The 16617-nt window shown below is 46.0% G+C and overlaps 1 protein-coding gene across 12 annotated transcripts in view; it reads left to right on the top strand.

Moving 5' to 3' along the window:
• LOC119954916 (tubby-related protein 3-like) overlaps positions 1-16617 on the top strand; it is a 128876-nt gene that overhangs the window by 21270 nt on the left and 90989 nt on the right. For 6 of the 12 annotated variants that reach the window (XM_038780604.1, XM_038780617.1, XM_038780605.1 and 3 more), the window contains exon 2: positions 15709-15760. The exons of 1 other annotated variant lie outside the window; for it this stretch is intronic. In XM_038780604.1, coding sequence (XP_038636532.1) covers positions 15709-15760 — 52 coding nt within the window. Of the gene's footprint in view, positions 1-14998; positions 15261-15708; positions 15774-16617 lie in introns of those variants that run through there. 5 more of the 12 variants (XM_038780607.1, XM_038780608.1, XM_038780609.1 and 2 more) reach the window with 3 other exon arrangements.

Genomic DNA, 16617 nt, shown 5'->3' with positions numbered 1-16617 from the left:
TCAGAGCTACCTGCAGGTCAATGACACAGGGGATATTTCAGCAGCGGTGGTGTGGGAAGCACTGAAGGCGGTGGTCAGGGGGGAGCTGACCTCGATCCGGGCCCATAGGGAGAAGGTGGAGAGATGGATCGACTGGTAAAGGAAATACTACAGATTGATAGGAGGTATGTGGAGGCCCCAGAGGGAGGGCTTTTAAGGGAATGGCGGAGGCTACAGGCGGAGTTTAGCTTGTTGACCACACTGAGGGTGGTAGAGCAGCTGAGAAAGGCACATGGAGAGAAGGCCAGCAGAATGCTTGCACAGCAGTTTAGGAAGAGGGAGGCAGCTAGGGAGATGGGGAAAGTAAAGGACGGAGATGGGAACCTGGTTGGTGATTCAGTAGGTGTGAATAAGACTTTTAGAGATTTCTATAGCAGGCTGGAGAGGTCGGAACCCCCTGCGGGGCCGGAGAGGATGAGGCACTTCTTGGAGGGGCTGAATTTCCCAAAGGTGGACGGGGAGCGGGTAGAAGGGCTGGGGGCCCCGATCGGGTTGGAAGAGATAGTGGAGGGTCTGAAGGCCATGCAGTCGGGTAAAGCCCCAGGGCCGGATGGGTACCCAGTGGAGTTTTATAACAAGTTCTCTGGGATATTGCGGCCGGTGTTGATGAGGATGTTCAATGAGGCAAGGGAAAGAGGGGAGCTGCCTCCGACGATGTCACAGGCAATGATTTTGCTTATTCTTAAGCGGGACAAGAATCCGGAGCTGTGTGGATCCTACAGGGCGATCTCCCTGTTAAATGAGGATACCAAGTTGCTGGCCAAAATCTTGTCCTCCAGGATTGAGGATTGTGTTCCGGACGTTATTGGGGAGGAGCAGACGGGTTTTGTTAAGGGCAGGCAGTTGGTGGTCAATGTAAGAAGGCTGTTAAATGTGATCATGATGCTCCCGGAAGGTAGGGGTAGTGATCGCAATGGATGCAGAAAAGGTTTTAAAAATTTTTTTTTAAATAAATAAATTTAGATTACCCAATTATTCTTTTCCAGTTTAAGGGACAATTTAGCGTGACCAATCCACCTACTCTGCACATTTTTGGGTTGCGGGGACGAAACCCACGCAGACAAGGGGAGAATGCAAACTCCACACGAACAGTGACCCAGAGCCGGGATCGAACATGTGACCTCAGCGCCGTGAGCTGTGCTAACCACTAGGCCACCGTGCTGCCCCGAAAAGGCTTTTGATCGGTAGAATGTGACTATCTGTGGGAGGTCCTGGGACGGTTCGGTTGGGGCTTTATCGACTGGGTCAGATTGCTGTATCAGGCTTCTGCGGCAAGTGTACAGACAAATAGGACTACATTGGACTATTTTAGACTGCACCGGGGGACCAGACAGGGATACCCCCTCTCCTCACTGTTGTTTGCGCTGGCTATAGAGCCGTTGGCAATTGCTCTGAGAGCCTCGAGGGGCGGAAGAGGACAGGTCCGGGGGAGGGGTGGAGCACAGTGATTTGCTCTATGCGGATGACCTGCGTCTGTACATTTCGGACCCAATAGAGGGGATGGAAGAAATGAGGACTCTAGGAGAATTTGGCCGGTTTTTGGGTTATGAGCTTAATATGGGAAAGAGTGAGATGTTTGTGGTCCAGGCGAGGGGACAGGAGAGGCGACTGGGAGAGCTGCCGTTTAGGTTAGTAGAGGGAAGCTTTTGGTACCTAGGTATCCAAGTGGCGCGGGAATGGGACCGGCTGCATAAATTGAATCTGGCCCGGCTGGTGGACCAAATGAAGGACGATTTTCGAAGATGGGACGCGCTTCCGTTGTCTCTGGCTGGGAGGGTGCAAATCGTCCCAAGATTCTTATTTGTATTTCAGTGTCTCCCATTTTTATTCCGCGTTCCTTTTTTAAGTGGGTGAACAGAGTGATCATGGGCTTTGTCTGGGCGGGCAAGACCTCACGAGTGAGGAAGGTAATGCTTGAGCGGAGTCGAGGAGAGGGCGGGCTGACGCTGCCAAATTTTAGTAACTATTACTGAGCGGGAAGTGGGTAGTGGGGGAGGGGTCGGCATGGGTGCGCATGGAGGCGGCTTCATGTAAGGGCACCAGTCTGGGGCATTGGTAACTGCGCTTACACTGTTCCCGCTGGCGCGGTACTCCACCAGCCCTGTGGTGGTGGCGGCCCTGAGAGTTTGGGGCCAGTGAAGACGGCATGTGGGAGCAGTGGGAGCATCGGTCTGGGCCCCAATCTGTGATAATCACCGGTTTACCCCGGGGAGTATGGACAGGGGGTTCTGGTTATGGCGGAGAGCGGGGATTGAGAGGATGGGGGATATGTTTATAGAGGGAAGCTTTCCGAGTTTGAGGGCGAAGGAGGAGAAGTTTGGGTTGGTGAGGGGAAACAATTTCAGGTATTTGCAGGTACGGGACTTCCTACCTAATCAGGTGTCAACCTTCCCGCTCCTACCGCTATGGGGGATTCAGGACAGGGTAGTTTCCAGAGGGTGGGTAGGAGCAGGGAGCGTTTCGGACATTTACAAGGAACTTATGGGGTCAGAGGAGCTGCAGACCAAGGAGCTGAAGCGCAAGTGGGAGGAGGAGCTGGGAGGTGAGATAGAAGATGGTCTATGGGCGGACGAGTTGAGTCGAGTCAACGCGTCCGCAGCATGTGCCAGGCTCGGCCTGATACAATATAAAGTAGTTTAGATTAGAGCAGGGGGTCAATAAGGGTGGGACCCTTATTGTATGAGAGGTCAATGGCTTTTGCACTATGTTTATGGTTTCATGTATATTGTTTATTTTGTTGTTGTTACTATACCGAAAATACCTCAATAAAATGTTTATTTTTTAAAAAAAGAAGCTGAAAGAACAGGTGGAGTGGCTGCTGACAACAAATGGCACAAGAGACCGATTTCCTGAGACAGACCTGCCAACCCATTCCTGGACTACTCGCATGGCTTTGTATTTGTCGATGATACAACAGCTGTCCATTGGAAAGATCTTAACGGGGAGAATGTGCCAACTCCACGCAGTCACCTGATGGTCGGGATTGTACCGGGGTTCCTGGAGCTGTGAGGCAGCGGAGCTCGCAACAGTGCCACCCATTAGTTATTTGAATTAGTTATTTGCCGCAGTTTAATGCTGCATGTTATTACTCTGTAATTTAGCTCTTTTGTCCATGTTTAGATAAAGTCTGTGCTAGGGTCTGCTGCCGCATTGTTCTGGCGGAACCAACATTTCTTTGCATCTTCAATCTCATTTTATGCGCAACTACATAATATCATGTGTGACTGAAAATGTGACGTATTATCCCTTTTTGTGTTTGGTCTGCCTGAAGCTTTCAAAATACATAGCCACTCCATCTCACCTAGCTTTCATCCATTGTCTCGCTCTGTGGTTCTGCTCTCTTCTAATTTTATTCTTTACCTCGCCTGACATTTGGAAATTATTTTTATTGAATATTTTAACATTTCATATAAAAGATGACAAAAGACATAAACAAACCTTTTTTTTCTTAATACAAAATACCCCTGCCTTCCCCACCCCCCTGCATAACTGGCAGAGACCAATTTTTAAAAGTGTATTATAAACAGTTGCCATCCATGATAGAACCCCTCCATTGACCCCCCTTACTGTGTATTAGACCTACTCGAGGTGCAAAAGTTCCATCACGTTACCTGTCCAGAGGGCAGCACGGTGGCACAGTGGTTAGCATTGCTGCCTACGGCGCTGAGGACCCGGGTTTGAATCCCAGCTCTGGGTCACTGTCTGTGAGGAGTTTGCAGACTCTCCCCGTGTCTGCGTGGGTTTCACCCCCACAACCCAAAAGATGTGCAGGATAGGTGGATTGGCCACGCTAAATTGCCCCTTAATTGGAAAAAATAATTGGGTACTCTAAAATTTAAAAAAAAGTTACCTGTCCAGGCTGAAGCCTTTGGTGGTGCTGCCAGCCGCCAGCTCAATAGGATGTGCCTCCGTGCTATCAATGAAGCGAAGGCCTGGATATCCACCCCTGCCCCCGTCCGCAGAACCGGCACAATCAGAGACCCCAAACATCGGCGCCAGGGGGAAGGGTTGCATCTTCACACTCAGGACATGCTGTTAAAAAAGGACCTCCAATACCCCTTCAACCTGGGACATGACCAGAACATATGTTTATGATGTGCAGGCTCCCCCGAACAGCGCTCACACCTTTCCTCCGTTTCTTTAAAAAAAGCGACTTATCCTTGCTTTCGTAAGGTGCGCTTGAAAAACTACCTTTAATTGAATAGGGCTTAGCTGTGCGCACAACTAAGTCGTGTTCACCCTCCTCCGTGCCTCCAGAATTGGCTCCAACACCGTCACCCATTTCGCCTCTATTCTCTCAACCAAACTCCTCCCTTGCTATTCGCTAGCCGGACATACTACCCTCCACCAATCCCGCGCAGGATAAGATCTATTCCAACAAAGTGCTGAACCACCGGGAAGGCCGGAAACAACCTCTTAACCCAGCTCCACATCAGAGGTATCTGAACTTGTCCGTGCCTTTGAGCCCATACCTCTTCTTTAACTCCTCCAAACTGGCAAACCGCCCTTTCAAAAACAGATTCCTTATTTTATCCAACCCTTTTTCGTTCCATGCACAAAATGTGGCATCTAGCCTTGCCGGCTCAAATAGGTGATTGGTACAAATGGGAGCCAGTGTGAGGCTGCCTTCTGGTGGAGCTGTCTCCAGATTTTAAGTGTGGCTACTACCACTGGATTTGCACGGTAGCACAGTGGTTAGCACTGTTGCTTCACAGCTCCAGGGCCCCAGGTTCGATTCCCGGCTTAGGTCACTGTCTGTGCGGAGTCTGGATGTTCTCCCTGTGTCTGTGTAGATTTCCTCTGGGTGTCCGGTTTCCTCCCACAGGTCCTGAAAGACGTGCTGTTAGGTGAATTGGACATTTTGAATTCACCCTCTGTGTACCCGAGCAGGCGCCGAAATGTGGCGACTAGGGTATTTTCACGTAATTTCATTGCAGTGTTAATGTAAGCCAATCTGCACTGCAAATTCTATGATTCATATTTGTTGGTGGCAGCACGGTAGCATAATGGTTAGCACAATTGCTTCACAGCTCCAGGGTCCCAGGTTTGATTCCCGGCTTGGGTCACTGTGCGGAGTCTGCACGTTTTCCCCGTGTGTGTGTGTAGGTTTTCTCCGGGTGCTCCGGTTTCCTCCTACGGTCCATAGATGTGCAGGTTAGGTGGATTGGCCATGAGAAATTGCCCCTTAGTGTCCACAATTACCCTTAGTGTTGGGTGGGGTTACTGGGTTATGGGGATGGGGTGGAGGGGAAATACTTAGGCAGAAGCAGTGTGAGGCACTGGAATGGGAATCTAGGTAATCATTCCATCTGACTGAACTCGGCCCTCCAATGATATCTGGAGGCTATCCCATCTCTGCAGGTCTGCCTAGACCCTCCTCGCCAAGCTTGTAATTCAGCTTCCGTAACCATCTCCAGTCTCCCACCATCTGTACCCCTAAGTACCAGAGCTGGCCCCATTCCTCTCATTCTAGTTCCTCCACCCCCTGCGACATCCTTATCACAAAATATTCACTTTTCCCTATATTCTGCTTTTAGCCAGAGAAAGGCCCAAATCGCCGCAAAATCCCCATAATGTTCCTGAAAGATACCTCCATATTCCTTAAGTATAACAACAAATTGTATTTGTTTATTGTCGGGTATACCGAGGTACAGTGAAAAGTTTTTTTCTGCGAGCAGCTCAAACAGATCATTTAGTACATGAAATGAAGATAAAATAAAAAGAAACGGCAACACAAGGTCCACAATGTAAATGCATAAACACCGACATTGGGTGGAGCATACAGGAGTGTAGTATTAATCCGGTCAGTCCATAAGAGGGTTGTTTAGGAGTCTGGTATCAGCGGGGAAGAAGCTGTTTGTGAACCTGTTTGTGCGTGTTCTCAGAATTTTGTATCTGCTGCCCAATGGAAGATGTTGAAAGAGTGAGTAAGCCGGGTGGGAGGGGTCTTTGATTATACTGCCCGCTTTCCCCAGGCAGCGGGACGTGTAGATAGAGTCAATGGATGGGAGGCAGGTTTGTGTGATGGCCTGGGCTGTGTTCACAACTCTCTGAAGTTTCTTGCTGTCTTGGGCCGAGAAGTTGCCATACCAGGCTGTGATGCAGCCAGATAGGATGCTTTCTATGGTGCATCTGTAAAAGTTGGTAAGAGTCAGTGTGGACATGCTGAATTTCCTGAAGTATAGACGCTGTTGTGCTTTCTTGGTGGTAGCATTGGCGTGGGTGGACCAGGACAGATTGTTGGGGATGTGCACTCCTAAGAATTTGAAGCTGTTAACCATCTCCATCTCTGCTCCCTTGATGCAGACAGGGGTGTGTACAGTGCTTTGCTTCCTGAAGTAGTTTTGCTGGCATTGTGGGATAGATTGTTGTTGTTGCACCACTCCACTAGGTTCTCTACCTCCCTCCTGACTCGTCGTTATTCGAGATCCGACCCACTGATCGTGTCGTCAGCAAACTTGTAGATGGAATTGTCAACACATAACAATACCCTATGCTGCACTCCCCCTCTAACTATCCCATTTCATTCCTTCGAGGCCCTCAACGTCATAGCCAACAGCTTAATTGCCATGACAAAGAAATAAGGAGACAACCGACATCCCTGCCTCATGCCCCGATTGTAACTGAAAGGTCCCAGAGGTTATGTTATTAGTACAAATTTTAGCAGGTTCCGCCGCATGCAGCAACTGCACCCAGACCCAGCCCAAATTTTTCCAATACTGCAAAGAGATATCCTCACTCCATCCAATCAAAGGCCTTCATCCACGTCCAGAGATACAATAATCTCCAGTACTGGGCCGATCGCAGGAGTAAACAGCACATTAAGCAACTGGTGCATATTCGCAGACAGCTTACACCCCCTTACGAACTCTGTCTATGTCCTCCGGGTGGTACGATTGTAGTCTTAAAGCTAAAACCTTGGCTAACAATTTGGTATCTACATTCAACAAGGAGATCGGACAATATGACCCACACTCAGTGGGGTTTTGTCCTTTTTCAAAAGTAGCAAGATGGATCCTTGCCCCAATGTCCCAAGGAATGCCAAGCAGCAATGGATCCACTTGATCCATGACTTTCTTAATGAACTCCACCAGGAACCAATCCAGCCCTGGTGCCTTCCCTGATTGCACCTGTTTCAACTCTCTGGATTTTCTCCAAATAGAGCGGGGCTTCCAACTCCTCCCGCAGTTCCTCCGCCACCTTGGGAAACTCCAGACGGTCCAAAAACGGCACTGTCCCTCATCCATCTTTTGGTGGCTCTGACCGATATAACCTCTCCTAAAAAGACTTAAACACACCATTTACCTTCTGCGGAATGGGAACCAACTTACCCTCCGGTCCTTAACCTGAACAATCTCTCTTTCCACTCCCGTGTCAAGAGCCGACTCGTCTTCTCACTATGTTCATAAACTGCCCCTTTTGCCCGCATCAACTGCTGCACCGCTTTGTCCGTTGACATTAAGTCGAACAGCATTTGCAGATCCTTCCTGCACACCACAAATTCTAGGGTGGGATTCCTCTCATAGCTACAATCCACGTTTAAAATCTTATCCACCTATTTCTGTCGCTCCTCCTGAGCTTCCGCGTCCACATGTGTGGATGACGAAACCTCCCAATTATCATTATTGCAATTGGCCCTCAATCCTCACACAGACCCCAAGTCTGACAAAAGCCCAAGATCTAACCCTCAACCCGTTTGATGCTCTTGACCTACTCCCAGCGCCAGGTCCACCCAGTGCGAGGTCTGATCTGAGATCACTATTGCCGAATATTCGGCTGCCCTAATCCCGGGCAGCAGAGTTTGACTCATAAGGAAGTAATCAACCCATGAATACATTTTGTGCACCATGAAGAAAAATGTGAATTCCCTCTCCCCCAGGTGCGTGAAACCTCCATGGGTCTGCCCCTCCCACCTCCTCTATGAACGCGGATAATACTCTCGCCATCCCAAATGGGGCCAGGGATCTCAGCTTAGCTCAATCTGCCTTCGGGTCCAGCACACAATTTGGATCACCCCCACAATAAGCTGGTGAGCGTCCAGGTCCGGCACTGCCACCACCAACTGCTTCATGAACGACACATTATCCCAATTTGGTCATATATGTTTACCAGTTACACTGGTTTCCCCTCCAGGATTCCTACCACTATCATGTTTCGCCCCCTCCCCCTATTCTTTTAACCAGTCCCTCCAGGCCCTGCACGTTCCGGGTGTGTCGGGAGTTTCACCCCCCACCCCCAAGCAACCTCGTCAGCCATTGCCATCTCTGTAGGTCATACATTTCTCAACAATACCCAGATCCCTACCACCCATGTAGACAACCTGACTCACCCTGAAGATGAGACATAGAAAACATTCTGATCACTGCTAGCGCTGAGCCCCCCTTCCCGGTCGGCAGATAACCTGCTGCCTCTACACCTTTATTAGATCCGTTCCCCTCCCAGCCAGCCATACTAGACCCATTGAGTCTCGTCTAACTGGCCCAAAAAAATCGCAGCCCCCCCACCAAACTCCTGTTAACTAGCCTAACCTTTAGCGGAAGTTTCACCCTCCCCAAATACCACTAAACTAAATCCCCCGCCCATGCCCCTTGTCATCCCCTGTAGACCTAATCTACTATAGCAAAAGCGGAAAACCAAGCAGGGAATCGCAGAGCGCAATGAATAGGACCCCAAATATTATAGCATTTACAATTTCCATAGCTCAGCTTATACAGAAAGAGAAAAAAGCCAGGAGCATAACCCCCCAATATTACAATATTTACAGTTACTCCAGCCCAACTGATACAAATAAGAAAGATAGAATAAAAACAACCAAACGGCCCACAAACCCTCCTCAACCACCCTGTCCTTGCTCCTTGACAAAGGCCTCGGCTTGCACCAGCGAGTCGAAATAACGATCCTTCAAGCCTCATGTGATGGATACACCACTCTGAACTGCACACCCTTTTTGTACAGCACTGCCTTCACCCTGTTGAAGGCTGCCCTTCTTCACGCCAACTCAGGACCGATGCCTTGGTGCATATGCACCATGTTGTGGTCCCAATCGGTATTCCATCTTTGCTTGGCTCACTCCAGGCTCCGCTCCTTCCTCTGGTAGTTATGAAACTGAATGATCACCGCATGTGGTGGCTCGATCAGCCTCGGCTTTTGTGACAGGGCCCGCTGCGTCCTGTCTAATTCCGGCGCAGCAAACACCTCCTCTCTGCCCACCAGCCGAGAGAACATCATCAAAGTGGGCGGCACGGTAGCACAGTGGTTAGCATTGTTGCTTCACAGCACAGGGACCTGAGTTCGATTCCTGGCTTGGGTCACTGTCTGGGCAGAGTCTTCACGTTCTCACCGTGTCTCCATGGGTTATCTCTGGGTGCTCCGGTTTTCTCCCACAAGTCCCGAAAGACGTGCTTGTTAGGTGAATTGGACATTCTGAACTCTCCCTCTGTGTACTCGAACAGGCGCCGGAGTGTGGCGACTGGGGGCTTTTCACAGTAACTTCATTGCAGTGTTAATGGAAACCTACTTGTGACACTAATAAAGAATATTATTATTTGTGCTCCCCCCAATCTCTGTGGCAGGCCCACCGGGAGGTTTAAGAGCTTCAACCTGTTTACCATCTTACCTATCTTGACTTTCAGGCCCTTGTTTTCATCTGCCAGAATCTGCATGTAGCCTCCAACAAAACCAGGCAGTCCTTGTGGTTTGACAGGGCCTCCTCTACACTTGTTAATGTCTCACCCTGCTCCCTTTCAGCCTTGGCGGTTTTGTCAAGCCGTTACCAGAGCGGGCCCAACACCTCATTGACGGAAGCTTTAAATGACTGCTTCAGTTCTCTGCCTTGCTGCTCAAATCTTCCATCCATTTGTCTCCTGAATTTTTCGTGCTCCTGAGCCATCGCCCTTCCAGCATGGTGTCCAGCTTGACGGGCACAGCCACATCTTCTGCCATTTTGTCTCCCTTGAGTTATTTTACCAGGCTCCCCGCCTGGTATTTCTTCCCTGCAGCCTTCTTCAATGCAGTTTTTAACACTGCCTTTGCACCTTTAATGATCTCCTGTTATGTTCCTGGGTTAAGTCCCAAAAGATTCTGAGTAAAAACGGATGAAAAGGACCGAAATATTGGGACTTTAGCGGGAGCCACCTTTTATGCGACCTTGCTTCTAAATCACCCGGAAGTCCCTCACCTCTCCCAACATTGCCAACTTATATAAAGTGGCCTCTTTCTGAGACCCTCTTGGTCCCTTTCTCTATAAGAGCTTCTGCTCCATTGCATCTGTAAATGTGGTACAGATTTCAGAAATCTAGAGGGTTACGACCCAGCTTTACTTCATCACCACCACAACTATTCCCCCACTGTCTACGCAATGTTAAATTGTGGGTAAATTATAATTTTCTTCAACTCCACGTTGGTAAGATCCAGAAGCCTGAACCCGAGTATTGATTCTGATCTTCCTTCCTGCTTTGGCTCAATGTAGTTCTTGATCCCGAGTTTAGCTTCAAATCCACAATCTGTCCATCAAGACTGTCTGCCTACTTCCAATCTTTCCTTGGTATCATTCCCTAAGTCTGAATCTCACTTTAAGGATTCATTTTTGCAATACCCTCATCACTGTCCTGCTCTCTCAAGTTGAAAATCATCCAAAAATTGCAGCGACATTGGTATCTTCAAACCTACCCATGATTTTTGCATCTCTCTTACTCTACAAACTCCTTCAGTCCTTTGGTCAAATCTTTGTTTTTGACTCTGATGTGATGTGTGATGATGCCCACTTCCCTGTTTTCCCTGTTGTGGACAGTCATCAGCTATCTTGTCCTGATCTTTGGGATTTCCTTTCTGACTCTATCCACGTATTTTTAAGGAAAATAAAATGCTATAATAATCTCTTCAACTATACATTACGGCCACCAGCCCAAACTCTTTCAACTTCTCAATCGTGTCAGCTGGAAGATATTTTTGTTATTCAAGGTGGTGTGTGACTGCAATTATTTCAACTTCCCTTCTCAATCTATAGTGTTATGTGACTTAAAAATCCTTACTTTTAGCAATCAATTAATTATAGGTATCTGCTCGATAAACTAGTTTACCTCCATGACATGGTAAACTTGCCCTATTTCTGAACGTAGAGTTTTAAATGTTCCACCACTTCACCCAAAATTTCTGAAGTCATGATTTTGCCAATCATAATTCGTATTCAGTATATAGAACCTGGAGGTTATATTTTCAACAGTGCCAAATGAGGCAGGTGTTTTAAGATTATATAGAGCAAGGGTGCAAAGGAGGTGATATGAGTATGTATTTATGGTTGTGTGTAGCCTGATTGAGTGTTGGTTGTATTTTCCCCCGCTTTGTTTTTCAGTCAGAACTTGGTCAAAAAGACTGATTCTATGATTACGAGCTCCATTGAGTACACTTGCACTTTCATCATGAATTGAGCAAGTAGACCGATGCACTGAACTTTGCAATAAATCAGTTTACCATCGGGAATGTGCTGCTACATTACTGACTTTTCCTTTCCTGTACTTGCTCTTGTAAAGCTGGGCATTGAGAACTTGGATTCTTTAAAATGGATTGATAGTTTCAGTTGAATTCCAAAATAGAATGATTTTGGTTTGGTGTCTCCTTACTGCAGTTTGGGCATTACTTGGTTGTACAGCTTTCTGCCAGTGACATTTGGGGCTTCTTCAAAGCCAATTTACCAGAATGCTGTGACTGACGACACTTGCTTCCTTGGCAATGACAACAGTGTTCAACGTAGCCATTCCATTGGATCTTCTACTTTTTCTTCGAGAGATGGAAAGGGAATTGAGGCCAAAGGAAGAACATCTCATGCACTTGCATCCCAGAGATGTCAGTCGCCCACCTAGTCTCCATTCAGAAACCAAATATTCAGACGCAGGCCCAGCCACCTGGGAATATTTGAGGAGACCTGCATTAATTTCAAAATTGAACTGTCAAATGCTGTTCACTTAATCTTAAACCCAGCCCCCCCCCCCCCCCCCCCAAAAAAAAAAACAAGATCTAGGAAGATAATCTTGCTGTTGCTATGAAAGTCAGCACATCATTGTTTTTTTTTATATGACTGTTTCCGATTAAACTACCATCATGCTAAAAGCTAAAATAGTTCAATTGGTGAGATTAGTCGACTGATGCATCAGGAAGATGACAGAAGCTTTGGCTATCAAATGAAGCACTTTAGTCAACTTGCCTCTTCTATGAAAGGGAGGTAACAGCATCGGAAGGTACAGCAGTTTTACTAAGAGTAAGGATATTAATGGAAGGAGTGTAACGAGTAAAGAATTGAATGCATTAGTGAAAAGCAGGGTACAAAATAAAAAGAAGCAGCTTGAGCAGAAAAGCCAGAATAGGCAGATTTAAAGATGAACTCAGACTGAATAATCTTAAAATCATTGGAGGACAGAATATATTCAGGAGGTTGTTGAAGCTCAAACTAAATAAGGCCTGTGGCTCTGACATCTTTCATAATAGAGTTCCGAAAGCATTTTATCAAATACAGACCTATAAGCTTCACTGTGGGGAAGTATAATGAAAGATAATATAAAGAGCATTTTGAGGATCACGAGCTCAGTCAGTCAGCCTGATTTTACAAATGGAAGTTTATACTTGGCTAATTTATTGAATTTCTTTGCGGTGAAGGCAGGCCTCGTAGATAGGCAAGAGAGGGAGTGATGTCATTTCTGGAAGGCATTTAACATTGTGCCACATAATAGGCTACAGCATAAGGCCAAGCCATGGGGTTAGATTGGAATATATTAAAATGGGCTTGCAGATGGCTGGTTGGTATATAATGATGAACAGTGGTGCATGATAAGAGTTGAGGTTTCATGAGCCAAGATGAGACTGCAGCTTATAATTTTTATTAAAGGAAATAATTTTGAAGCAAAAATAATGCAATGTCATAGCAATAAATTGTTAACAAAAGAGTAATTATATAATTTATATATCATACACAACTATTCCATGTTGTGTCAGTAAGTTAGCAGTAAATTGCTACATCCAACTACCATGCTGGCGCTGACACAAGGGAAATTCTAGGCTGAACATACTCTGTACTTTTAGCATTTGATTGTAACGTATTTTTCTGTTTTTAAATATGACTCCAAACCCAGCTCAGTCACAGTCCTGCAGGCTCATGCCATTTGACACAATATGAAAAGAAAATGCTGAAAATCATGAATTTTTAGGCAGGGAAGAGTGTAAACGAGTAAGAACTTGGTAGCTTTGTGACAGTGACAGCCGACTCTCAAATCATCAGCAAAGTGATGGAAGGTGTCGTCGAGAGTGCTGTTAAGCTCCCCCAGCAAAAGTGAGGTCAATGGGAATTGGGAAGACTGTCCAATTGTAGGAGTCATATTTAGCCAAAGGAGGATAGTTGCAGTTGTTGGAGGTCAATCGCTTCAGTTCCAGGTCATTTTTGCAGCAATCCCTCGGCCGAACGATCATCAGCTGCTTCATCAATGACCTTCCCTCCTCTGCTATGTTGATGATTGCACAATGTTCAGTGCCATTTCTGACTTTGCAGATACTTAAGCAGTCTATTCATTTGCAACAAGACCTAGACCACATTCAGGCTTGGGTGATGAGTGGCACGCAATCATTTGTACCATACAAATGCCAGGCAATGACCATCCCAACAAGAGAGAATTAACCATTTCTCCTTGATGTTTAATGGCATTACCATCGCTGAATCCCCCATTATCATTACATTGAATGTTGCCATTGACCCAAAACTTAACTGGACCAGCTACAGGTTAGAGGCTGGGACTTGCTAACTCCCAAATCCTGTAGCACGTACATGTCAGCCCCCACTTGCCTGGCTGAATGCAACTGAAACACACGAGCAGTGCAACACCATTCAGGACAAAGCAGCCTGCTTGAATGGCACCCCATCCATTACCTTAAAAAAAACATTCCCTCACTACTAATGCACAGGGGTAATAGTGAATACCTATACAAGATGTGTGGCAATTCATTAAGCCTCCTTCTGCTTTCAAAACCAGTGTTCTTTACCACCGAAAAGGTCAAGGACAACAGATGTCTGGGAACACCAGAACCTGCAAGTTCCCTTCCAAGCTATATACCACCCTGACTTGGAACTACATCACCATTCCTTTACTATCATTGGGTCACAGTCCTGGAATTCCTTCCCTAACAACACTTTGGATGAACCACATGGACTTTCACATTATTGATTCAAGAGGATAGCTCAACACCACCTTCTTGGCTGAATTAGGGATGGGCAATATTAAAACATTTTATAGATGTAAACGTTTGGTTAAAGAGGATTGATTGTGCCAACACTGTTGCTAATATTGTTGGGAGACGCAGCAGTATGCTGTGGTGTAGATTTAATTTGTGTTTGGGTGCAGAGGCCAACCTTACATTGGCTCTTATCCTCAGTCCAGGTAATTTCTCTTGCATCTCTCTCTACCTCTCTTCTTTCTGGCACTTGTTAAAATTTACCTCTGACCAAGTTTTTCTCATAAATTTTCCCTCTTTATCGTTTATCTTTTACATGGTCTGAAGCTGAGATCTCACACTATTTCACTGTAGTAGCATTTTAATTATGAATGATGAAACAATTCTTTCAAACATCGTTGCTTTACACTAATCTGAAGCTGCCAAATGTCAAGGTAGGCAGCTTGGTAACATAGTGGTTAGCACAATTGCTTCACAGCTCCAGGGTCCCAGGTTCGATTCCCGGCTTGGGTCATTATCTGCGCGGAGTCTGCACGTTCTCCACGTTCTCCCCGTGTGTGCGTGGGTTTCCTCCGTGTGCTTCGGTTTACTCCCACAGTCCAAAGATGTGCAGGTTAGGTGGATTGGCCATGATAAATTGCTCTTAGTGTTGGGTGGGGTTACTGGGTCATGGGGATAGGGTGGAGGTGTGGGCTTGGGTAGGGTGCTCTTTCCAAGACCCGGTGGAGACTTTCTATTCTATAAAATCTATAACATCTATAAGGATCAAAAGGTGTTCAGATCAGTTCTGTACTGGGAATTGTTTGGACCGAGGTACCTAGATACTAGGCATACGTTAATTGTTAATATGTTAATTGGAGGTAGTTTCCTCAGTTTGTTCACGTCTTTCTGGCTAATTGAAGAAGCACCTTGGAGAAAACCTTTTAATCCTTCTCTATGAAGAGTGAGGTCCTGTAAAGGCAGGGTCCAAAGAAGAGTGCTGCATGGAAAAGGAATTCTCTGGGCTATAGGTGAGAATACAGTGAAGCTAATCTATTTGCATCAATATGACCCATTGATATGGAAAGCATGAATGCAACAGATCCAGATTGTTCACCTGATGTTAAATGTAGCTGTTTAATTATTTGTATTAAGCCACATTTCACCAAGTGTTTTCACATTCCACCTTTCGAATGATGGAAGAAATACTTGTGTGAACCACACTAAGGTCTGGACCAAGCTACAAGGGGAAATACATTTGTTACATCGTAGCTAATGTCACTATATTAATATCAGGCAGTTTGGATCAATTTCCGTGAAACTATGATGCCGGGAGCAACTGAGATTGCTGAACCCAAGATACCATCTATAATAGACCTGAATTGATACACTATGTTACCAAACATTTTGATTAACAATTACTCATTAAAGTTTCTGTATTTTGTATGGCCTGAAACCAAGTCTTCTTTCTCTTTTTAGTGTCCTTGAGGATGAAAATATCAGCCTCCGACAGCAGAAACTGGAGAAACAGGTATAAGATTCTGGTAGGGTGAACAGGCATTTGCTGACCCAAGTGATTTTTTTTATATGTCAAGGTTTAAATAGCCTGCGTTTCCAGCCATTGGTTGCTTTAACTATGCTAGGAAAAACATCCAGTTCAGTTATTTCAATTAACTGTGCAAAAATATGTGAATCGTTTTAAAGGCTTTTTTAATAACTGAGGGAAATTTGGCACAATTAGTTGAATTATCCTGGATTAAACATTTCCACATCATACTGAAGACATTAAGAACAATGTAATGCATTAAAAAATGCTCTTTGAAGAAATAAAATAGTAATTTCTATCCAGTGAGTCCAAATGTAATGAAGCACTTGACTACTTCTCTCTCCTAAGGCCATTGATAACTAGTTTCTGTGTCATAGGGAGAACAGGTTCTGTTGAGGACAATAGAGAATGGAAAGGAATTATTCTGTTTTGAACAAAATAATCCATTAATGTGAGCATCTGATGAAGGAGCTACGCTCCAAAAGCTCGTGATTCCAAATAAACCTGTTGGACTTGAACATAAGAACTAGGAGCAGGAGTAGGCCATTTGGCCCCTCGAGCCTGCTCCACCATTCAACGAGATCATGGCTGATCTTTTGTGGACTCAGCTCCACTTTCTGGCCCGAACACCATAACCCTTAATCCCTTTATTCTTCAAAAAACTATCTACCTTTACCTTAAAACATGTAATGAAGGACCCTCAACTGCTTCACTGGGCAAGGAATTCCATAGAATCACAACCCTTTGGGTGAAGAAGTTCCTCCTAAACTCAGTCCTAAATCTACTTCCCCTTATTTTGAGGCTATGCCCCCTAGTTCTGCTTTCACCCGCCAGTGGAAACA

This window comes from Scyliorhinus canicula, chromosome 20 (assembly GCF_902713615.1).
Source record: "Scyliorhinus canicula chromosome 20, sScyCan1.1, whole genome shotgun sequence".
Classification (NCBI taxonomy): Eukaryota; Metazoa; Chordata; class Chondrichthyes; order Carcharhiniformes; family Scyliorhinidae; genus Scyliorhinus; species Scyliorhinus canicula.
Note: the sequence above shows the minus strand (reverse complement) of the source record. Positions and strands in the feature narration are given on the sequence as shown.